The sequence below is a fragment of the Lathamus discolor genome, chromosome 1, assembly GCF_037157495.1.
Source record: "Lathamus discolor isolate bLatDis1 chromosome 1, bLatDis1.hap1, whole genome shotgun sequence".
NCBI classification, from domain to species: domain Eukaryota; kingdom Metazoa; phylum Chordata; class Aves; order Psittaciformes; family Psittacidae; genus Lathamus; species Lathamus discolor.
Genome location: NC_088884.1, coordinates 140,682,326 through 140,707,070, shown reverse-complemented (window position 1 = coordinate 140,707,070; position 24,745 = coordinate 140,682,326). Strand labels below are relative to the sequence as shown.

General features: G+C 43.9%; 1 protein-coding gene across 10 annotated transcripts in view; it reads right to left on the bottom strand.

Moving 5' to 3' along the window:
* Positions 1-224: 224 nt before the first annotated feature.
* Positions 225-24,745, bottom strand: part of RBM47 (RNA binding motif protein 47) — an 80,589-nt gene continuing 56,068 nt past the window's right edge. For 8 of the 10 annotated variants that reach the window (XM_065698487.1, XM_065698507.1, XM_065698497.1 and 5 more), the window contains 4 exons: positions 8,496-9,655; positions 6,799-7,005; positions 3,347-3,549; positions 225-2,987 (listed from right to left, as the gene is read on the bottom strand). In XM_065698487.1, coding sequence (XP_065554559.1) covers positions 2,736-2,987; positions 3,347-3,549; positions 6,799-7,005; positions 8,496-9,655 — 1,822 coding nt within the window. In that variant the 3' untranslated portion in view covers positions 225-2,735. Of the gene's footprint in view, positions 2,988-3,346; positions 3,550-6,798; positions 7,006-8,495; positions 9,656-21,544; positions 21,632-24,745 lie in introns of those variants that run through there. The other 2 variants (XM_065698556.1, XM_065698518.1) reach the window with 2 other exon arrangements.

Sequence of the window (24,745 nt, the reverse complement as noted above, 5' to 3'; positions counted from 1 at the left end):
CCTGCTGGGAAAGTTACTGCCCTTTGCAGGTGGTAGAATGGGGGAGCCAGTGGGACAGTGTTTCTTGTGCATCTTCCCTCCCTGCAGGAGCCAGTGGGGATGCTGGCTGTGGTGCCCCGCGTCCCCTCTTGCCCCAGACACCCTTTTCCCAGCTTGGAGGGGAGCACAGCCTTGGTGGAGTGGCTTAACTCGGCAGCAGGGACTTGCAATGAAATAAAAGTCTCTATTTTTAAAGAATGCTTTATTCACTACATTCTAGAAATGTACCGTAAATGGAGCCAGAACTAAATAAACTCAGAGGCTTCTGACAGTACAGAGAACAGAGATACAATAAAACACCTAAAATATCAGCTCTTTTGAGAATAAGGCACACTTGTTTTGTTTTATTTTTTTATGTTTTTTTTCTTTGTATACTTTGTTCTTAACCTAAAGATGTTCACATTTCAAGTTACCAGACTTACCTCAGTAGTAATATACATGAAATGGTTTAGAAGCAAGAGTAAAAGACAGGCACAGGCGGCAGGTTCAGTGTGACTTGTCTGCCTGTGTTCCTGGGCCCTGCCTGCTTCTGCCTCGGCACAGGCAGCATCTTGTGGCATGGGGCACCTCAGGGTTTGCCCTTGTTGGCTACTTTCTCTCCCTGACACCTCTGTGAGCAGCAGGTCCCTCATCCTGCCGGTAGGAACTTGGATGAGCCGGAAGGAACCCATCACCCTTCATCTCTCCTCTCTGGGTCAGCAGTAGCATGGGGCTGGAAAGGCATTGGCAGAGACCCAAACCACTAGATTGCCTTTTCCTAACCCATTGGGTGTTTGTACAGACCCCATGGACCCACGGCTGTAGCCAGAGGGCCAGAGGAGGCAGAACCAGCCTTCCTGCTGGGGGCTTCCCCCTTGGGGCTTTGCCCAAATCACCTCCTCTTGCCCTACTAAGAGGCAGGGCCTCAGGGCTAAGATATGGGTGTGCTTTCAGAAACGCAGGGACAGACAATAAATTCTCCTGGGAAGGGGTGCGGAGGGGCAGAGTCCAACCTAATGGTTAACCTCACAGTGCTTTCGCTAACGGGTCAACAGGATTGAGGAGAACTCAGCTCGGCTGAGCAAGAGCACCTAAAAAACAACCGCTCCATTTTGAGGCAAGGAAGAAAAGTGTATTAAAAGGTCTCTTAACTGAGCTGGACGTGGTCTGGAAGTGGTTCAATTGTCAAAATATACCCAAATACAACCCCCCTTGGGTTGGTACTTACACCACAAAAGGTAAAGGAACATTGTTTACTCACTCCCTGCTTCACACCTCGTGTCACCAGAGCTGTGTCTGCAGGGCTGATGCACTTCATACAATGGGCAAGATATTTCTTTACCATTTTACTATGTTTTACATTCACTGCACTACTAAATAAAAGCCTTTAAACAGGCCACAAAACACTGCAATAATATATTTACTTCTTAATAAACGAAACTTTTTTATAACATCGCAATAAAAGGTTTTTGTTTTGTGGCAAACCACATACCATGTAAATTTGCAACATAAAATGACTTCAAAAATGTATATTAAAAGATATTTACAAGCTCTATGTTTTGAAATCATCAGGTCTAATTGCTCCCATCCCTGATGTGCAGGTACAACTCCAGTTGCGGAGAAGAGGAATACAGCATGGAAGGGAGGCTGGGAGGGAGGCTAGCCCTGTTTCACTAATTCCAGTATCACTACCACCCCTAGTACCTCCGGAATTTCTCACGGAATATGATGGAGCGATGGGCAAATAATGCTGTGCATCCTCTCAGCGGCAGCAGCATACATTCTCAGTCACTACAACATATACTTCAAAGAATAAAATAAAGCATTGAAAGACAGCCTAAGCTTTATACTGGATGAAGACCTAAGTCAAGACACCTCGCGTGAAATAGCGGCTACTTGTTTCTGCACGTGCGCCAACCACAAGTAGCTTCAATAAATAGAAAATCCAGTTGTCAAGGAAAGCTCAGAGCCTCTCCTTACTTAGCACAAGCCTGCAAATGACACTGTGAAGAGGTTTGCATGAGGAGGCTTTTTTTTACCTCCTTCTCCCAAATGGGCAATATTAGTTACTTCTGATTTGAAATAAGAGCGAGCAGGTTGTGTTAATGCCAGCACAAAAATGAGGAGGTCTTGCACATTTTTCAAATTGCACTTTCCAGTATAACTTTTTAAATAAGATACTTGTTGTTTTTTCTTAAAAAAAGTCTAAGGTACATATTCTTTAAATATTGAATATATTCTTCAAAATATATTGTTAAAACTTTCCCTAGCTGCTCAGGTGTGCTTTTTAATATATAGCTGATATATTATTAAAGGCACTACAAAATAGACATCTCTGGAGTGCAGAAGTTACTAAAAAATAACCTTCATACCACAAATATATTGAAAATATAACTGCTAAAAAAAATAATAATAAAAGACCCTATGCAACCCCACTACGATGCTTCTAAATGACTTCAGCGGCGGGCTGGATGCATTGAGGTCCTTTAGAAATGTATGAATACAGACATGTTAAACTTTAAAAATAGCCTAAAAAAGTTAGTGAAAACTTCAAGCGTAGAAAACGTTCCAAACACATTTTTCTTTGACATTCTTCACTTTCTGCACCAGTTTCACCAAGCCCAAATGTTTCCTCTTTCGCAGAAGGTTCTTTCTTCATAAATAGTAAAGTGTTCCTTCAGTGTGTGTTTCTCCACCACCCTCCTCTGCTGTCAGTCTCAGTACGTCTGGTAGACATCGTGGATGGGGACCTGGATGGTCGCAGCTGGGAATGCTGGGGGGAGGTATCCAGCGTACCCACCATAGGCAGCAGCGGCAGCGGCGGCAGCAGCGTTCTTCTGTAGCGTGGCTATCGTTGCTGTTGCTGCAGCGGGTGCTGCAAATGGCACATAACTTGTCCCATAAATCCCAGCAGCGGGGATCCGCTGTACATTGGGAGCCATAGTGTACACCGGCGTGATGGGGCGGCCCTGGGAGGAAAGTATTGGGGTCAGACCTCAAAAAAGGAGCTTAAATTGCTGCAATAGCCCATATGCACCTCCTGAATTACAAACCCTCTAGAATGGGAGGTGATAACAGGAGGGTAGGCACTGCATGACCTGTTGAGTAAGAGTTATTCCACCATGGGATGCTGTTTCCTACCTCCCAGATTTGGGCCCCCCGTAGGAGGGAGAGTGGTTGTCCAAAGAGAGATGTCAGATGAGCAACAGGACAGCTGCACACTGTTACACCCTTGACAGCATCTCCTGAGTGGGAGCAGGCCAGGTTTGTTCCCCCACCCTGGGTATGCAGGGTAGGATGCATAGGAAGCAGGATAGGATGAACTCACCTGGAAGGGGGGAGGCGTTGAGACGGCTGGTATTACAGCTGCTGCTGCGGCTGCTGCTGCAGCTGCTGCACTAGCCGGGTCCTGCTGGACAGCTATAGGGTTGATGATGTGCTCGACAGTGTGGATTTTGCCATCTTCCATCATCTTGGCTGGTGGTGCGGCCTGAAACATGGAGTACTGGGCACCAATGGCAGGGATGGCCACTAGGAGAGATGAAACACATCGGATAGATAGGCTGGGAGAGGGTATCCAGGATCTCACCTCAGAGCCCTGCTTTCTGGCTGCACCAGCCCTCCAGCAGTGGTCCCGTGCTGCTCTTATCAGGGCAGGTAGCCCCCTGTGCTGGCAGGACACATGGCAGCACCTCTGCCCTCCGCACGGGTGGGAGCTCTGTGGCTGATGCACAGCGATGGGCTCAATGCTGCCTGCTCTGCCCAGCACTTCTGCCCATGCTGCTGGCATGGTGTACCAGGGCCAGAGCCCTACTGGGGACCAGGAACTGTGACACGGATTTTCACAGCCCCTTCTGACGACCACTGCAGTCCTCCCCCCTGGCCAAGAGCACAGGGGCAGGTGGGAGCATGTACTGTCCTGGTGGGGTCTCTGCTCCAGTTGTTGAGATCAAGGGATGTGTAGCTGCCATAGGCAGAGCTGCTGCAGAAAAAAAAGTGTGGTTTGTACTGCAGATGTTGCAGACAGCAGCTGGTCCAGTCTATATGTTGTCCTTTGACCAATCCTGCAAAATATCAGCTGATTTGCCGTTATGCATTTCCTAAGACTAACTTGGCTAAATACTTTTTATCCCACCTCAGGATGCTACAGGATCAGCCTGTTTAATGACACACACACACAAAAAATTGCTCTTTAGGGAATTCTCCCTCATGCCAAAATTGGACAAGGCAAAATAATTAGAGCTATGGTCTTTCAGGCAAAGGAAAAAAAGCTTGGGTCAGAATAACAGTGTTCAGAGATGGAGAAGAGAAGGCTCTGGGGAGGCCTTACTGAGGCCTTCCAGTACCTAAAGGGGACTTATGAGAAAGATGGGGAGAGACTTGTTATCAGGGCCTGTTGCGACAGGACAAAGGGTAACGGCTTTAAACTGAAAGAAGGTAGATTTAGATTGGGAATACTCTATGATGAGGGTGATGAGACACTGGAGCAGGTTGCCCAGAGAAGCTGTGGATGCCCCATCCTTGGAAGTGTTCAGGTTGGATGGGGCTTTGGGGAGCCTGGTCTAGTGAAAGATGTCCTTGCCCATGATAGGAAGATTAGACTAGATGATCTTTAAATGTCCCTTCCAACCCAAACTGTCTATGATGACCCCAACTGTTCTATTGTTGCCTCATAATACGCACTTCACCATTCAGCTTGTGAGCCTTTCAGCAGTAAGGTTATTCACAAGGAAAACAGAGACAATGGTGGACTAAGAGGTGATGCTGGCATCTATGGGAGGTGCAGCCAGTAAGAAAGAAATGAAGCCAAATACGCACACAGGCTTCTTTCACTGGGATGAAACTTTACAATGCAGATGTGTGCAGTTCTGCCTGTGGGAAGGACAGGTGCCAGCAAACAGAACGCTCATTTCAATCCTGGCGACTGCAACAAGGGATCTGATCTTTCAGGCAGAGATGTTTTTACTGTAAGCGGACTACCACTGTTTTGTCAAGCAGAGATGTTCACGCATGACCTTTTCCAGTCTCCTTCTACACCAAGTCCACCTGGTCAGCTCAAACTACTTTTATCACCAGGATAATAACCCGGTGATAATTTCTCACCTGCATAATTCCTGGGTTAAATAACCAGATAATTTCTGGTTAAATAAAATATATAAATAACCTGGATAATTTCTCACCAAAGCAAAAGCAGACAGCTCACGTGCTCCATTCTGCAGTAACTTCTGGCAGAAAAACAGTAACAGGCAGCTGGGGTATTGGGGTGAATTCTCAGGAGTGTTTTAACCATTTGCAAGAAATGGTTGCTCTAAGTGGCAGGAAGCTTTGCAGAGTTGGTACATCTCTAGTCCATGGTTCTGGTAATGTGTTTTCAGAGTCAGACCCTTCTAGTAGCAGAGGTACGACTTGCATGTGGTACCTCTTACTAGATCGTCTGATTCGATTGGGAAAAACTGGTGGCTCCTGTGCTCAGAGGCTGTGCAGGAACAATGAGAGAGGAAGACCCAATAAAGAACTCTGAATTCTAACATGCTTCAAGTGTGGAAATATGTAGAGTTGAACTTGAGCTTCAGGCTTTTCTTTGTCAGTTGAATTAATTACAGACACCACTAACAGCCGTGTATTTCAAAGCCCACTTTTCAAGCATCCTTTAGTAATACCTGGAATTCCTGAAGTATCTTTACCAACAGGCATAGTGGCAATATTTTCTGATTGTGAGTGGGCAGTGTTCTCAGGAAGTCTGATTTTTCTTTGGAAATGGCTCTAATCTCATTAGCCTTTGTCTCTAGACCTCTTCTCCCATTGTCTCATCCAGCTGTTACGAAGAACTTTTCACAGCCTTCGTCAGATGCAAGCTGTAGTTTCCACTGAGAGTATGGATCATGTTTTGGGAAACCACTGCAGCTCTATTAAGTACTGCTTAGGTCCTGCACTTACAATTTGCCTGGGAAGAGGAATGGGGAGAAGACCTGAGGACTTGTGCAAGAGAGCTTGTCCCCCTCACTTGCAAGAACCTTCTTCCTCGGGCTGCTTTTACAACTAAAAACCTCTCCAGTCAGGATCTTGAGCAATTGGAGGACTCCATCCTTCATCCTGTTCACCTGGGAAGGACAAGGACTGTTTTATCAGCTGCCGATAAGGCAGAAGGGGGTGGTCCCTGCCCCAGCCCTTGGGCTAGCTCCCTGTAGCCCAGCAGAGCTGAGAGCTCTCTTGTAGGTGCTGCATTGCTGCAAACTGAATCCTGAGGGCTCCCTGCATTGCTCCTTCCCCATGCCACTGATGGTGTTGGAGAAGCTTGCCTCAGCTGGGGACTTTCCTGCAATGGGGAAGCCCCTGGTCCTCTTCCCAACCTTGTAGTACCAAAGCAATAGGAATTCAGCAGGAAAGAGCTCTGGCCTGGCTGGAAATTCGGGGTGGTACTCTCCCAGGATGAAATTAGTTTTGAAGAAATTAAAAGGGAGGAAGATTGCTCTTAGTCACCATGCTCTAGTGTGCATGACCAGACAGAGAAAAACATCAGCTTCCTCCTAAGGAGGTGCAAAAGGGGACAGGAGTGGGGGGCACAGCTTCAGCCCTTTTTCCTTTGGTCTGAAGAGCTCCTGGATGTCCATGTCCCCTGTCCCACTGTGTGCCTCTTGTTTCAGAAAGCCCAGCCAGGGCTAGAAAGCATCTAGCACAGGGGAACACTGACCCGGAGGGGTCCCCGTGTGCCTGACACAAGGCTTGGAGTGGGGTCTTACCCACAACTTCTGCTTTCCTCCCCCCATTGCACATACTAACCTGCACCAGGCTTGATGGCCACCGGGTTGACTGCAGGTAACTCCAAGCTGGGTGCCAGCTCGTACCCTTTCTCTTGCTGTTTTCCTTTGCCTTCATGGTACCTGCTGTAGATGCCACGGCCAGCGGAATATCCTCCCAGGTAGGAGCCCCTGGGGCCGGGGGCTCTGTTCCCAGCTGCACCTCGCCCTCTGCCTCGTATGCTGCCTGCTTATGATAACAACATAGAAAAGGATGGTGAATAACAGAGAGCAACAGCCATGTGGGGAGCACAAATGGCCCAGGCTGAGGCTTGGAGGCATGTGCTTTGATCTGAGTTTGATCTGAGTCTTAGTGACCTAGCTTAGGAAAATAGAAGAGTTTGGCCTTAGAAGCACACAGTAAGCCTATACAAGTTTTGCTCTTGATGTTTCTGGCCATGCAATAACTGCTTATTTATACCAGTGCAACTCTCGTGGCTGGTGTTATGGGTATAATGTGCTCTGTAGAGAGAGAAGGGCTCCTCTGAGGTAATTTCTATGCAGTAGGAACAGCTTCTGCTCTTAGCTGTCCCCCAGAGAAGACCCAGCCTCTCAGCTGGCTGTGACAGTACCCTGCAGAGATGGCCCGAAGTTGTACCTGGCCTTTAATCAACTTTGTCCCATAATTGCCTGTATTTTTGCTGCTCTTGTTTTTGCTGTTTCACTAGTAGTGTGATTATACCCCATCTCCAAAAAAATTGCCTATATTTATCCTAGAGACTCCATGCACATGCTTTGGACACTGTGGTAGTAATGCACTGTCTGTGATGGTCTAATTGAATATTCAGACTGTCAGCTAATTCCTTTGTAGCTCATTGCAAGTGCAAATCTGGAAATTGAGAAGAAGCTGAAATTCTAGATCAGCTAGGGTTAAAAATATTTCTTGGTTTATATGGGTGCTTTAAGAATATATTCATGCTAGGCTGCCTGTTATACGGAAATAAACACTGCATTTCAGGAAACTATATTTTGTGTAAGTACAGGATAATTGTAATTATAAGACCAGTTATAGCTGCTAGGGTTTTTTTAATGAATAACTGATTTTTGGTTAATTTTTAATGACTGTAACTGCTAACTAATTAAAGTATACATAATCAAATAATTATTTGGCACTCATATGATTCTTCCTGCTAGTAGTTCTCAAATGACTTTATAAAGGACACAGCACTACTGTCACTTTAATGTGGAGAGCAAATGACACCTGGAGAGCTTCCAGCTGAGGCTCTCGCTGACATCCCTCCTTTTGGATGATCAGGTCACCGTAACCACACCTCCAGGAGTAGACAAAAAAATGATCTCTTATACTTAGGGTTCAGCTCTTTGGAAGGAGGCCTCAGAAGCTGGAGTCCTTGGATTTGCTCAGACTTTTTACAGCACTCATAAAAACCAGATCCCTCTCTTCCCCATCCCATGCTTGGTCCGTTAGCCCATTCTTAACTGTATTTTTGATGCCCGCTCACACTAGCTTCTACATTGGCAACTATTTATAGATAAATACACTCTGTATTGTCATAAATTAAAATGAGACTGAACAAAAATATGGCAAAAAGACTTATAAAGGAGTGTTTAAGAAAAAAAGTGCGTAGCACCAGCTGTCCTTTGGTTCAAGCAGACGTTGGGTAGGTCGCACCAGCCTGAGAGCAAACCTCCTCATCACATCCCCTAATTGTGCTTACTAACCTTTCACAAAGTAATCTCTGTTGGGCCCGATCAAAGCATTGTATGGATATCCATAATACGCTAGTGTGTATGGATCACAAGAGTAAACATAATTGGGTTGCTGAGTTACTTCGGGTGTTGCTGCGGCCCCTCCTTTTGCTGCTTTCTGGTACCGAGTGTATTGTTCCTTGTCTACTGGCTTGGCCAAGGTAACCTCCAGACAGGAGCCTTCCAGTTCAACACCATTAAGGTTGTTCATGGCATGAATGGCATCTTCCCTGGTTGTAAAGTGCACAAAGGCATAATCACGTATTTTTTTCACTCGCTCTACACAGCCAGGGTTAAACTGCCCAAAGACCTTTTTAATGGTGTCCTCTGTGGTCTCAATCATTAAATTCCTCACATAGAGGATTTTAACAGTTTCCATGACATCTTCATCCACATCTATCTCTGGTTCTGCCCAGTCAACAGCAATTTGGTGTCCCCACAGCTGGATTCTTCCTGGCATGAGTTTCCTCCTGGCCATTGCTGCTGCTCGATGGCTCTCATACTCCACAAAGGCGAAGCCTCTGTTTTTCATCTTGTCTGCGGCGCTGGCATACACGATGACATCCAGCACACCTTCTGTCACCTTGGCGATCTCTTCCAGGATCTCCTCTCTCTTCTTCATCTTGGGAATGCCTCCGATGAAGAGCCGGCAGTTATCCACACTGCAGCACACCCCCAGCAGCCTGCCAGGGCGGATCTCATAGTTGTTCAGCTCCCTGACAGCACGCTTTGCCTCGTGCTTCTGTGTGTACATCACAAAGGCATACCCACGGTTCTTCCCATCGAAGTCCATCATCAGGCGCATTTCATAGATGCGGCCAACAGACTCGAACACGGGGACGAGCTCATCTTCATAGACATCACGGGGGATTTTGCCCACAAAGACCTCACAGCCGCGAGGAGGGTGTAGACCCTCCCAGCCGGGAGGAGGGCCGCCATACTTGCGTTGCCCATTCTCCTGGATCATGCTATATCCAGTGCGTGCCATGAGCGCCAGCAGAGCGGCCTCATTGGGGGCACCAGCAACACCTTCGGGGACTTTCGTAGTAGCCACATTGGAGGAATCATTGCTCATCCTTGCAGTGGAGTCCTCAGCGGTCATGGTGTCAAACTCATTCACAGCCTGATAGAGCCTGAGCAAAGGAAAGAGGAGGATACGTGTTAGAAGCTGTTAGCTACCACCAGAGTCTCACCCCTCTCTTTTGTCTTCTTGTAGTTCTGCAGGTTTGTTTTTCAAACTGGGAGTAAGGCTGCAGAAAAGCAGACGAACAACCCACACCAGCCTGAACATTGGTATTGCAGGGCAAGTGCTTCCCAGATGAAGGGCACAGTGAAGGAAGTGGTTTACGATCCCCTGCCCATACTAACCCTGCACCAAGAGCTGCTGCCACAGGAGGCTGATGTTGCATGAATGGATACCACTAAACACCTCAAAACCTCAAGACCCTAGGGAGGCTTGTCTCCTCTTTAAAAGTGTAGGAAGGAGCTGACACAGGATTGGGAAATGAAGCCAGTGGTTGCCACCTCCAGAACCCCCCCGGCAGTCATTCCTCATTTAGTCCATCTACTCAACAGCACAAGTGCCAGATGCCATACTCCACAGTGAAAGATGGCAAATGCATGAGAAGCCCAGTTTCCATCTGACAACAACCCCTCACTCCTCTAGACCTTCACAGTAACTGTCAAGCAGCAAATAATAAATGAGCTTTATCTTCAGGGGGGACCAATTCTTGTTCTCTTATGCAAAGGACGATCTGGGAAGACTCTGAGTTGCCTGCTGCTTGTGGTACAATGTCTGATGTGTTTATTTCTTCTGTTGTTGCAACAGGACTTCACATAAATGATGAGAATCGTTCCCTTAAGACACACAATTTGCTTTAGAGCAAGCAGCCAGCACAGCTCTGCAAGCCAGCAAGAGGAAGGCAAATTTCAGAAACTTCATTCTGTATTTGAACTCAGGCAGAGAACAGGAAGTGCAGATGTAGAGGAGGAGATGACCATGCTAATGATCGCAACTTCAAGACAGTGGACTTCCTCTCTAAGCACAGTTAAATAAGACATTTTGGGACTCTGAGAGTAGTTAATTCATTGACTTTTAAAGCTGGAAAGATCCATCAGACCATCTAATAGAAGTGATAGTATATGACATGGACCATTACATTTTATTGTTATTTGCACATCAAGTCCTATAACATCTATCTGAGTACATTGTGTCTTACAGAAGGACATTGGTTTTAAGGGATCGAAGAGCTGTAGACCCCACCACTTCCTTTATGGCTTGTTTGCCAATCACTCCCTCAGACAAGCAAGCATGATGTATTTCTCATGAGAATTTGTCTGGCTTTTGCTTCCAGCTAGTGTTGCTTGTTAAACCTTTCTCTGATAGACTAAGTGTTTCAAGACCTCTGCTTTTGTCTTGTAATCAAGCAACACTGTCTTTTTACTAGAACTTGCAGGCTGAACTCCTGAATTCCTTCACAAGAAGTAATTTTTTTAAATCTAAAATTGTTTTTGGGCAGTTTCAGCAGTTCTCTAGAGTTTCGGGCCTTTCTACCCTTGCTGTCTACAGAGATGAAGATCATCCCTCTTTCTTCTCCCCACGTCTCTGTATCGCCGAGGCCTGCTTCTCCACACCTTCCCACTAGCAAACCATGTGGAGTTTTTTTGTCCATTCTAATCCCACATCCTTTGCAGAAGCATCACTTGTTAGGGTTATGCCCCACATGGCAGACATGTCTCGTGTTTCTTGTTCCTAAATGCCACAGCCTCATGTTCAGCCCTACTTCAACTGCCTTTTCAGTAGATCCCACCTACTGAGTACTACACCACTGGCTCCTTCTCATTGTTTTTCACAATTCAATCAGTCTTTGTATCATCTACCAATTTATTTGCCATGATTTGCATTCATGGCCAGTTTGTTGATGGAACTGTCAAAAAACAGTGGCCTCTGTAGGAAACTGCAAACCACCATAAGAAATGGTTTGACAGGCTTATTTCCCCCCAAAAAGAGAACACAGATTCAGCCAGATTTGTTTGTTCTATGTAGTTGTATTACTCAGTCCGACGCAGGTTTCTCCCTGTGCCAGAAGTACTCTGATACATACCCTTTGTTAGAACAATTTCACCACTTTCAGTGCACTGGTCACTATGTATGGACTAGTGTACAGTAGTACACTACTGGTATACCCTACTAGTGTAAAGTAGGTCCAAGTCCTCAGAAATACGGGTGAAAAATTTAAGCACCTGATTTCTATGGTCTACAAAACTCCATTTAAATCCTAGAAACTCTAGCACCTCAGATTCTTTTCAGTAAAGCTCCTGAGCTGCCCAGAATTGTGCTGGTCTGTATCCAGGGATGCCTCTGCAGCAGCCAGGGCAAACACCACAGAGCTTGGTTCAGCTCCTAAATGCATTTGACGCTGGGAAACCAGACATCTGTGTCTCAGTCTGTGGCTGGGCCTAATCATGCAGGTGTGTTTGGGCTGTTAGTGTTACATGTTGATGCTGTTGAGCCATTTCAATTTGAAAACATGGAGAGCAGAGGGAGGGGCAGAGAGAATGGAGGGCAGTAGTAGTGATGCTGATGCCCAGGCAATACTTTAGAATATATAATTTCTTTGAACTCAGGTCTTCTGTGGAACTGCATCAGTTTTGACAGCTTCTTGCTTTGAAGTGTTATTGATAAACATGTATATCTCGGATTCAAATGTTCCCCCGTTTTTAACGTGTCACAGTCAGACACTATTATTTTTAATTATTTGACATAACTAAAAATAATAAGGCAGAGAAAAACATTTTCATTTTTCACTTGACAATTTTTTCCTAAAAATGGAACTTCACCTTTCCCTGAATGAAAACAAAGCTTGTTACTTGAGCACTTTACTGTGGAAAAATCATTGCCGTTACTAGGGCCGCTTATTGGCAAGTGAATTACTTATTGCCGCAGGTTTGGGTAAGTTTAGAAAAGAGTCATTACCATCAGTTTTAGGTCAGCTTACACAATAAAAGACTCTGTATTCTGTTATCTGCACAGCACAGTCACTGGGGCTATAGTCTAGAAACCTACAGATAAGCAAAAGGACTGTGGAGAAAGCAGAGATGGAGCAAAGCCTCCCCTGCCTGCCAGAAACCAGCTGGTAATTCCGTGGCCATCAGGGAACTGGCATGTTCTCCAGCACTTTGCATTGCACCAGCAGGACAATTTCTAGTATTGAAAGTTATACTTAAGTGCTGATGGCCACCTTTGCTGCGAACACTACCATGCATCATTTGTGACAGTGAATAATTAAAAATTCTTTGTGAACTTTAAATGCATTAGTCCCTATGTAATTTACTGGGAATCAAGATTCATGATCAAATGGGTTGACGTTTTGTTTTTTTTGTGCAGCTCCATAGAGCTGGATTTAAGTATGTACTACCTAAGACAATTACAGAGCCCATGTAGTCCTACTTGATGTAGCTAAATACATACTTTAACAACATTCATTGCCACATGACACAATCAATACCTTAACAAAGGTTAGATATCATCTACCTCGATGAGAAAAAATGTAGGCGTATCTGGTGTGAATGCCCTCTCCTCCTGTTGCTGTTGCATTACAAAACAGGTTGCGGACACAGCCTAACCTTGTAATGTCTAAAAGTAATCACCCTCCAGAATTTCCAAAAAACCTTTTTCCAGAGTGTTCAACCTTACTTTGTGCATACTTTTAGTCCGTGGTAAACTGGTCATGAAACTTGCTACCATGTGTTGTGGGTGTACACAAGGCATGAACTAATACTGCGGGTTTAGTGGCTTAATAAAACCAGACTGATTTCAATACATCCACCAAGTGTGATTAATGCTAGAAGAGTCAAAAATTTAATCTATATTAAAATGTAGTGTCTTGTGAAATATAAGTGCTTGCTTTCTGGTCTATGAGGGGGAAGGTGCACCTGATCTCGATAACAAAGATTCATAGAAGAGAGACAGACAAAAATATTAATTGCTAATGAGAAAGGTTGTGCTCTGGGACAACCAAGTTTTGAATGGCTCATTATCAGGACTGAAACAAGAATGGCTTCTTTTCTTCTCAGAAAACAGTGAAGTCTTGATTATTCGATGGCACATCAGAGGGATGCTAGCATCTGCCAGCTTACCAGAAGCCAGGCTTGTGAGCCCTAGGTTCAGCATCTCTGCTCCAAGGCCTCTCCCTCATGCAGGTGAACTCTCACATGCAGACGTTTCACTGAAACCATTCACATTTCACTTCCTCTTGCTCACAAAACTTCTGCCCTGTTGCCAGTCTGGCAGGTGTAAATAATCCTTACCCTAAACATTAATTACCTTTTTTTTAACCTCTTTTGCACATCACAGCTCAGAATATTAAATGTGTTGTCAAGTGACTGACCTAAAGCATACTGTGAGTGGATTGATTACCTGAGGCAGGTCTTTTCTTACACAGAAATACCACACCTTGATTAACAGCAACACAGGGCCAAACTCGGATGTCCCTTGTACCACGGCAAGGGCAGCCCAGGGCCCTGGTGAGAAAGTGATGCCCACAGTCCATATAACTGGACTTGGGCTTATCCCTGGCTTGTTCAGCACTGTGCAGTGCCCTGTGAAGTTACGCATCACCTGCTCCTCTGTTGATCCTGGTGTGGTAATACAGGCTTTTACAAACACGGGGACACAGCCAGTGTCCTTGTGGCAGCAGCCACGTGTCCACCCCACTCACGTGCTCCTATAAAACAGGGCTGTTTATGTTTGTGCTTAATTCATCCCTCCAGTTTTGTGTTACATAGACTAGTGGCATCATGTGTCCTTCTGAGGGTGACACAGCCACCGGCAGGCACATAGCATAAGGAGAGGTGCCAGCACCACGGCAGGCAGCAGTAGAGCCCAGGGAGACCTGCTAGCTCTCTGCTAACCAAGGTAGGAGGGGATGGGGATGCCCATGTCCCACCTGCAGACCCTGGACCATACACACTCCAGCCGAGCTGACACCACAGGCCCTCACAGACACCACACAGACACCACAAACACTGAAATTTTAACTAAATACGCCCTGTTGATAGCTACTGGTTTAAATGTGACTGTCCCAGGCTTTTAGCTGTAATAATAAGGGCAAATGGTAATCCTGCTTCTGACATTGAGCAGCAGTTCTAGCAGCGTGGCTGCCACTGAAGCACTTTATTTTTAAAAGCTGACTGTTTTCTCATGGCGACTTTGGATACATAAAATGTATGTAACAACAGCAGCTTACTAAGAACAGCTGCATAACTTCATCACAGACATCGCATAGTCACAGCAATGCTCTTGCTGAAACCCTGGTTTGCTTGTTCACAGATATATCGGCTGAACAGGAAAATGCAGGGGCCTCCTCAATTCGAAATAAGGTAATGTCATGAGCATTGCTTCAAGTGCAGTGTGTAAGTTAGCCGCTCTTTTAAAGATAACTACAGTATCATTATACATCAGTTTTCTTGGCAAGACTGTCTCTCCTTTCCTATTCTTTATTTGCATAAATGACCTGAGCAAAGCTGGTGCTATTGGGGCTGTTACTAAAGCTGAGCCCACAAGCCCTTGATGCCATCCCATGTGCTTCACCTTGTTTGCAGACAGCTTAGGAGACATCCTGCTGGAAGCAGCATCCATGCTGCTTCTCTGTGCACAAGCTCCTCTCCATGCACAGTGAGGACAGAGGCCAGGCAAGCAGCAGGTGTCATGAAAAAAAGGGACAATCTTTGATGGAAAATCCTTGTAAAGACTTTGCCTGAGTCCAAATTAATTTGTATTTCAAGTATCAAAGGCTAGTCCTCGGTGTAGTTTTCAACAGGAGCTGGATCACAGCTTGGTTCCCTATCTGCTGTCACTAATGAAATGCAAGCATCTCAAGTTGAAACTTGTGGTGGGTCAGTGCAAGAGACCGCAGCATTTTCAGCACAGCTTTCTGGCTAGTAACCTGAAAGTCCTGCATACAGGAAAGGGAAGGTTACTAGCAGTCACAGAATGGTTTGGGTTGGAAGGGACCTCTGGAGATCATCCAGTCCAACCCCCTGACAAGACAAGGCCACCCAAAGAAGGTTACACAGGAACATGTCCAGGGGGGGTTTGACTGTCTCCAGAGAGGGAGACTCCATGACCCTTGTGGGCAGCCTGTTCCAGTGCTCCGTATTCTAGTTTATGCCCGTTGCTTCTTGTCTTGTTGTTGGGCACTACGAAAAGTCTGGCACCATCCTCCTGGCACCCACCTTCGAGATATTTATAGGCATTAATGATGCCTGCAAATATAAATGATGATAATAAACCCTCTCAGTCTTCTCTTCTTTAAACTAAGCAGGCTTAGCTCCTGATGGATGTCTTCATACTTTTAATTAAAAAAATTTTAATAAAAAAAGAAGAAATACCTGGGGTCAACAGGCTATGATAATACCTGCAGTGTGTCAGGCACATTGCTTTACCTGCAGCTGAACTGGGTGAAGATGTTGCCCCATGCTGGATTAAAAGCTTTGAAAAGGTGGATTTTCTTAATTTAGATCTTTTTTGGCAAAACTCTGGAGAAAGCAGTGAACTGTGAAGCAGACCTGAAGGGACACGAACATTGGCTTGATGAGTAGCTTGGGAGGGTAATCTCATTGTTCAGATCACCACTAGCTGCTGACAACAATATGTCTGTCTGCTGCGCAAGCTATCCTGATGTCAGCATCACTAAAGCACTGCATATTTTCTTCATCATGTGTGTGCCTGTGTTAAGGCAATTGAACTTGTCTGTCCCCATCTAGGGAGTCACCTGGGAGAAACCTTTTGGCTCAGGTGCAGCATGGGACTCAGGGACATACACTTGCAGCAGAACTTGCTGCACCACATCATTTTCCTTGTATGTTCAGGCATGAACACGTACAGAAGTGGCTCTCTGCCCACTAGAAGTACTGTATTTAAACGTAGAGAGAAGCAGCGTAAAGTACCTAAGGGGTAGGATGGGACTGGCCTACCAAATCACCAGACTAACTGCTGAAATTCCCGCTTCTGCTAATGGTGATACTTGGCATCCTAACCTGGGGCCTATTATCAGGGGTTTGGGCACTGATTCAGTGGAAGATTTCATATTTCAAGCTTAACTTCAATTTTACTCTGGTCAGTTAGCCATGTTTCCCTTTTGTGGGGCAAGTTAATAGTCTGGGCCTGAAAAGCAGTTTTCTGGGTGGAGCTCCTGCAGAGGGGATCCACGTATGTTTCTCAGTTGCTTAAATTCATTCTAGAGTGGGGTAAGAGTGTAAAAAATGGTTGTTTCCATTTAAAACACTGAAAATTGTTGGCTTCATCTTCTGTTTGTGTTCTCTTCAAAGAAGAAACATAAAGAAACAGAAAATTAAGGGTGATGTTTCCAACAATACTCAATATCTAGCATTACTCCCCCTGACATCAGTTACAAAATTCTAATGACTTATATAGAGATACAGTTTAGACAGTGATGAGCACTACTGAAAATACTGCATTAAAAGCCTTTCAGGGCTGGGTATGTCCTCCAGGCACCAATCAAAAGCAATGTATTTCACTTAAAAACTGTAAAAAAATTACTGTATTACTTCTTGCGCCTGTTTAGGAGGAAAACTCCTGAAATTAGTCTGTAAATTAACATCATGGAATTTTCCAGGTTAAAACCTGAATGCTAGTCAGATAATTGAACTCCAAATTTGTACAGTCAACCGTTGGCTACAATTTCAGACAAGGATTTGAAGGTTAAATTTCTTATTTTCACCACTGAGAACAATAACAATCACAGATCTAATTCTCTTAGCCACGTCATACCACTTCCCTTAAGACATAATAATCTTACCTCACAGCAATTTTATGTACAATTTAAAAATGAAGCTGAAATTATGATTCCTCTACAAAATTAAGCTACCTTGTACTGTGCAAACTTCCGGTCTATTCTATTATCAACCCTCTCTGCACCCTTCTAAGGCATATTTAATTTGGACTGTAATTCTGCAAAGGCTGTCGAAAGTTCCACTTGCGTTACTAGTTAGCACTATCAGTGCCCAGCAGTGAACGTTCCCAGGATGGAGGTCCCTCAACAACCTAACCTTCCGGCCTGGAAACTGCAAAAGTAGTATTCAATGGGATATTAATGATAATATCTCAAATAATACAGTGAGAAGACTTTCCTGAGCACAGCACTTCTTGCCATTGTTTTTTGATGACCACAAATGAAAATTCTGTTCACGCATACATGGCTTTCCCATGGCGAGAATGAAGCTATGCTGATGAAAATTTATTGATGTGCCAAAGCACTACCACTACCTAGAGCATCCTACCAACATAGTTATTTTCGCTACTTCTGCAATGTGAATTCTGTCCATGCAATTTCTGTTTCTTGAGTGTTTTTATGCTACTCCAGTGCCAAACCAGCCATTTCAGCTTAAATCACTTCTGAAGGAAGTTTGGGTAAGCGAAACCCCGTCTCCTCCCTTATTTTATAACGTACTTTGTTGCAAGTCATTCAGAACTTTGTCCCAACAAGTTGTGTAACCTGTGTGTTGTACTGTTTGCCCCAGTTCCATCTTTTACCCAGTCCAACTCAAAATAACTGTATAACTCTCAGATATTTCAATAGGACCAGTTGTTAGCTCAGTCTGAAGTTATTATCCTGCAAGATATTGAAGCCACATGTTAAGGAAAGATGAGAAGATGAGAGATGTGTTATGTAATAGCTCTTATCAGCTTTCCAAATCAGGTAACAACACAACCTTCCCCTTCTCCCCAAATGCCCATATTTCAATCTAGTCAACAAAGTCTATTATTACCACGGCCAGACAGGAAAATGTGTGACACAAATAAAGTGCAATGTAGTCACTTGGTATGTAACAAGTCTTTCCTATTCTGGATGAGCTGTACTTGATGGTATAGTTTTTGCAGCATATGTTTGCCAGAAATGCAGTTAAACAATGCTCACTGCAAAAAGGCTGATACAGGTAAGTGTGTCTTCCTCATTAACTGTCTGCTTTTAAAAGCATTTTTACCAAGAAAAGAAGAAGTGTTTCTTTCAATATGGACTAGGAGCTTGCACCTTTTTTCATAAGAAAGACAGGATAAACAATCTTCTGCAACTGAAAAACAAACCCACAGCTAGACTCATCTGTTAATTATTACACCAGAAAGATAAGACATTCACCTATTTCACTTCTTGCCTCTCTCTGAAGGAAAATCTTATATATGAACACAGTGTTTTAATCATCTAAAATGTTTAGTGAAAGCTTTGCTGAACTCTGTGGAGTAGCAATATGCATGCATGAGCTTGTGATTTTTTCTTTGTGATTGTAATTCAGAACACTGTCTGTCTGTCTATGTAAATATTACAGTAACATGCTCCCCTCTAGAGTGCAACCAAGAGTACCTAAAAAAGTTCATAAACTACAGTTCCCTCTTCAGCTTTTCTGATCTAATTTTTTTAGCTAACTCTTCTGGAGATCCTGAAGAGAAGTGTAACACATCCTGCCTGCTCATACAAATTCTACTCAGTCAATTTTATAACTATAAAAATAGCTTCAGATTTTCGGTTCACACTAATCTTATGCACTATTTTTATTGCAACAGTCTCAGTTTTGTGTTCCCCATGTGAACACTGCAACTACAAGGGCCCCAACCTGCAACCCTGCTTTCAGCAGGAGGCAGAGATCTCAGGGAAACCTGAAAGCGGCCCCACGTCTTCCCTCCCCCTCAGGTCACAGAAATGAAAATCAGCATAAGGCAAACCACAGTTGGGATGTGAATGTTCGCTGCTGAAAGCACATTAAACTCAAAGCATTTAGCTTAGTCAGTGGCTGGGTGGTTGGTTTTTTTTTTCCTTTGTGCACTGACATTTGACCCCTTTTATAATATGCACCTTGCACCACTGAAACCCAGTTAGTTATTTATTAAACTCAGGTACCAATGGCTGACTTGTACATGTCACGCTTTTAACTGCCTGGCGTTGCCTGTGCAAGGAGGAGAGGGGGGTGAAAGGCAGTCATCTTTGCTGTGAAATTCTGTCATATCGGCAGAAAGGAGCTGCAAAGTGCAGCAATTTGTACCTGACCTCTGATCTAAGAAGTTTGTACAAACCTTTGAACCTCAGATTGAAATTGAGAAACAACATTTACAAGTACAAGGAAGAGATTTTCAGTACTCGTTACCTGTGTCCAGGGTTAATATTATAGATTAAAAAGAAAAAAAATGTTTAACCAAGGCAGGGACTCTCTCAGGAGGCACCATTCCTGTGCTGGGTTAATTCAAGACATTTTAAGTCTACTGTAATTACAGCTCGGTTAGAAATACCTAGGGTTTAGAAATGAAATTTCTGTATGCTTCAGAAAAGGAGTGGGATTTGAGACAGATGTCATTTGAAATTCACTTTTTGTTGACCTTAACTGAGGTATGTTTTTCCTAAATGAAAAGCTGATGAAAGAAGACAAGCGGCATTTGATTCAATATAATTTCTTCAGCAAAGAATGGAGCTGAAATGCAGAACTGAATAGAAATGATTAAAAAGAGTAGCAAAATGGCTCCCCCTTTGTTAACTTTATTTTTATCCTACACATTATCTAACCTCAGTTATACAGTGGGGAGCTATATGGGAAACCCATGGAAAAATAATCAAACCAACAACATTACATCAAGCTCCTGATAGGCAGTCATATGGCCTTGTCTTGATGAGCAGAAAGGACATGTTTTGAAGTTCTGTCAGATTAACCATCTTAATGTAATTAAAAACCTCTCTTGACTATTTCAGACACTGGCAAGGTCTTTGGTTTGACATCATCAGCTAACACCAACATGCACCACTGTGGACTGTTGAGTGCGAAGGCCTTCAGAGATCAGTTGCAATAATATGACTGAAAAAGGTGCCCTTTCTGCAACCCAGCCTGTCAGGCCATGGAGCTTTGCAAGGGACGGCAGCAATGTTTTGCTGTGACAATCCCTCGCATGCTCTGAGCAATGGCTGTCATCCATGTTGGGGTGCAAAGGGTGAAGGAGTTCTTTACACGCACATTTTGATGTATGGCGTCAATCCCACCTAGCTCAGGACAAGACACAACTATCACAACTGCTGCATATGCTCCACATGTAAATGGACAATTTTGTCGTTGATTTTAATCACAGAATCACACAGAAAGAATCACAGAATTGTTAGGGTTGGAAGGGACCTCTGGAGCTCATCTTGTCCAACAATTGAACCTTACTCACAACAACTACATTTCTTTTCTTAAAAAAAAAGGTTTTAAATTCAACTGACTTTGTCCAGGTTGAAGTTCAGACTTCGCTATTATTATCAGCACTGACCCCAATGAAGCAATAAATGAATAATTAAATAAGGGTGAACAGATTAATGTCATGTGTCTTATGTCATATACAAGCCTTAAATGTTTCACATGCTGCTTAAGTAGAATATGAACAGAATATCAGAGCTTGATTTTCTTAAAATGCTGTCAAATTTGCTGTATGTAGATGAGTTATATAGATTAATTTGTATTAATAATACTTGAATATATATCCTGCCTGCTCAACCTTTCTAGCCACCTTCAGTCTGTACCTAAAGCTGATAACCCACTTGTAAAGAATGATTTTGTTAATTTCTTGAAAAAGCAGAACAAAATATGAGGCAGCACAAACAGATGATCGTAGAGACAGACCGATTAAAAACATGTCAGACGATTGCAAATGGCTACCTTTCACTTCATTAATTTAACACAGTAGAAAAACTATCTCAGAGACACCAGTTTATTTGTTTTCCTGTCAAAAATATCAGTCGTTTAGTTTTCACTGTTCCAACGTTCACTTTGCTCTTTGCTATGCAAAATCTTTTAGATATTCACATGTTGAGCTCATAGTTCAAGCTTAAAAGCAATTGCTTCCTTCTCAAATGACTCTTTAGGACCCTCTAAAGAATGGCAAAACCTGAACTTGAAACCTTGACAATGACATTCTTTTGGTCTCAAATCCCAGATAAATGAAAATCAGATAAAAAGCCCTAAAGAGCAAACAAGATTTCCCTTACCTCTCCGGTCCCACGATCGAAGTGCGACAGGTTAAGAGGACTCACGCCTTTACCTGAGCAACCTTTCTTCCTAATGGCAAGAGCCGTGTAACCTGGTTATACAGTTTATGCACCTCTTTATTGGCCAGCGAGCGTTAGCCATTTAAATTCCTTGGGAGTCATTTGTTAAGGGCTCTTAGGCTGAGGCTAAGTGGGTGGGACGGGAGGGAGAGGGGATGTTAGCACTGCCAGACGCAGAGAGCTCTCCAGAGCGGTTTGAAGATTAATAGAAAACCATCTGCAAGGAAGGGATCTTTGGAGGAGGGCTGGGTCCAGCCTTCAGGGAAGCGTAGGGAAGAGAAACCATGACATTTTTGCAGGAGGAATCTGAAGACGACGATTTCATTCAAAATTCAAAACTTGGGAAAAAGGGAGTGAAACGTGTACAAACAACTCCTTCCTAGCACAAGGCGTTGTGCAAATAGCTTGAGTTACTCACAACAGATAAGATAAGAGCATATTTTGCTTGACGGCATGAGGTTTTTTCAGGGATTTTTTTTTCCTTTATATGTGCCTAGATAAATTATTTCAGGTTGTGCTGAATCAATTTACCTTTGGTTGTAAGAAAAAAAATGGTCGGCAGCTAGAGGTAGGTTTACTGATCTCATCAGCGAGAGGATGGTAGAAATAACTCAGCCTGTGCCATGTACCCAGCGTGCACGGTTCCAGCAGCAAACACGGAAACTCAAACGTGTTTGCTTGAAAGGAAAAAAAGAGCCTGGTGCAGAAGTAAAAGCACAGGGGTGGTAAAACATGATTCATGACAGCAGAAATGGTCTGTACATAACAACGGAGCATTAGGCCCCAGGAGCACTTAGGCAAAGCAAACAACACACCTTCTCGAGCAGCCAAGAGGAGGAACTGCACTGAAACACTCTTTGGATGATGGATTTGCCTGACTGGAGAGCAATGTGCATGACCAGCCGGCGGGAGAAGAGGGAGCAGGGCATGCCTTGGGAGACGGCTCACTTCTGGGAAAGGAGAAGGTGAAAAGCAAACATCATACTGCAGAAGCAAAACAACTACAGCTTTTAGTTCTTTCCTAGTTGTTTTGGGTTTTGTGTTTGGGTTTTTTTTTCTGTTTGTTTCTTTTTTTCACTGGCAATAAACCTTCCTATCTTCTTTCTCATTTTTCCAAAAAGTAAATTTTGGTCCTAATCTCTGGCCAAGCAGCACACAGGCAGCAACCTAAGGGCATCCCTGTGTGGAAGGAGAAGTGTCTTAACCTTTCAATGACAAACCATGCATGGGGGTGGGTTCTGCAGAGGAAACAATGTCAGCTTGTATCAGAAGATCCTACACAATAATTTGTTCTTTCCCACTGTGTGCTTTAATCCGGGCATATAAAACTTAAAGATATCCCTGTACTGCAGAGTCAGAGGCTGGAGAATAGAGAAGAGGGGTAAGAGAGTCAATGTGTGTAAAGATAAGAGCTCTAAAACTAGAAGACTCCAAGTGAGAGACAGAAATGTGGAAGATGGTAAAGACTGGCAAAATAAGCATCTTTGTGGTGGTTTCTGAGAGTGAACAGGAAAGATATCTGCTCTACTTATACTGCAAACCCAGAGGGTGACTGCAACCGCTCTGTTCTGGCTTTTTATACTTGTTTATCCGCAGTACTGTGGCCACAAAGTGTTAGGCACTGTACAAACACACCTGCAGACTGGATCCTGGTCCCAGAATGCCTGTAGCTCAAGTCTACTGTGCAAGCCTTTCATCAGAACTCCTCTGCAAATGTTAACTCATTATCTACAAGAGCTGCAGTTGTCTTATTACCTGCAGAGAAGAAGGTAACTGCTGTGCAGGGAGGGAAACTGTAGCATCTAGTGATTTTGCCAAGACTATGGAAGGAATCAGTCTCAAATCTGTGGATAAAACCTAAGAGGTTCTGCCAAAATCAGATCTATGCCTCAATCCCACTGATCTATACAAAGGGAAGTGAGTACAAAATATTTTTTGCTAGTATAAGCTCACAAAATTCCCATCCACCAGCTTAACTGATTGTTTAAAGTCAGTATCCTTCTCCTTACTTTAAACTTTTCTGTTGCAAAACAAATGAAACTTTTAACCATAAGCATTGTAAAGTGAATCTTATGAGCTACAATTGTGCATGTGCTTGCATACACAGGGAAGACTGTTCTGGTGTAAGTGGAATGAAAAAGTGCCAGTGCTAGTGAGCACACAGGCTCATTTTTAGAAGGCTCTTCACTACAGCATGTTAATCAGGATCACGTAGGGAGGCTGCTCAAACCCTTGACCTTCATTTTATACTTTCACTTTTAGTTCCAGCTTGTTACTAGTTTCTAAGTTCCACTCCCATTTGAGTGTAAAGCAATGAACATCAGCAGTTGAAGCTGCTGCAGGGTATTCCGAGGTGTTAGTATGGGCAATATGAGAATTTGAAAAAATACTATTTTTCCTGCAGGCTGTGCGTTTTTAGGGAACTTCAGAAAATTGGGCAGAATTCTGCAAGTGTGTCCCCCAGCTTTCCCTGGCACTGGACACCTACCTCTCTTAGGCTTCAAACACACCATGTTCATGACAATTACATGACTTTTTATATGCCTCTTTATGATGACTGGCATCCTTAGAGGACTACATCTAAGGCGGAGTGGAAAAGTGTTAAGGGCAGAGCCAGCTAAGCAGCAAGGAGGATGGATTCTTTACATACGTGTGCTCCTCTCCTAATACAGCATCCACTACTCTGAGGTAGAGGATATAAACACACTTTCTCTTAACGTACAGCTTGACACCCTCTCTTACAATAATACCATAGGCATTTAGTTTGCTCCTATTTTTGATGATTGACAGCTAAGCAGAGTCTAAATCCTAAGAGCTGTGAAAAGGAACAGTGCAGAGAAGAGTCCATTCAGACCAGTCCATGCCTGTGTTTCCCATAGACCCTCCATTTCCTTTTGTTTTTCCTGTAGTGGGATTACATGTGAAAGGTTTTTTCCTAAATAATCGTTCTACTGAATACAGTGATAGAAAAGTCTGGAAATTTGAGGGGAAATACTGAGAAATACTGAAATGCCTGTCCAATGGGGACCTTCTCCCTGACTCAGAAAGGAGACAGTGAGCTTCCCCTTGGCTGTGTTTCTTCTAGAAGCAGACACACAATCTGACCTCTGTTATTGGGTGCACTGGGCTTCTTGACACAAT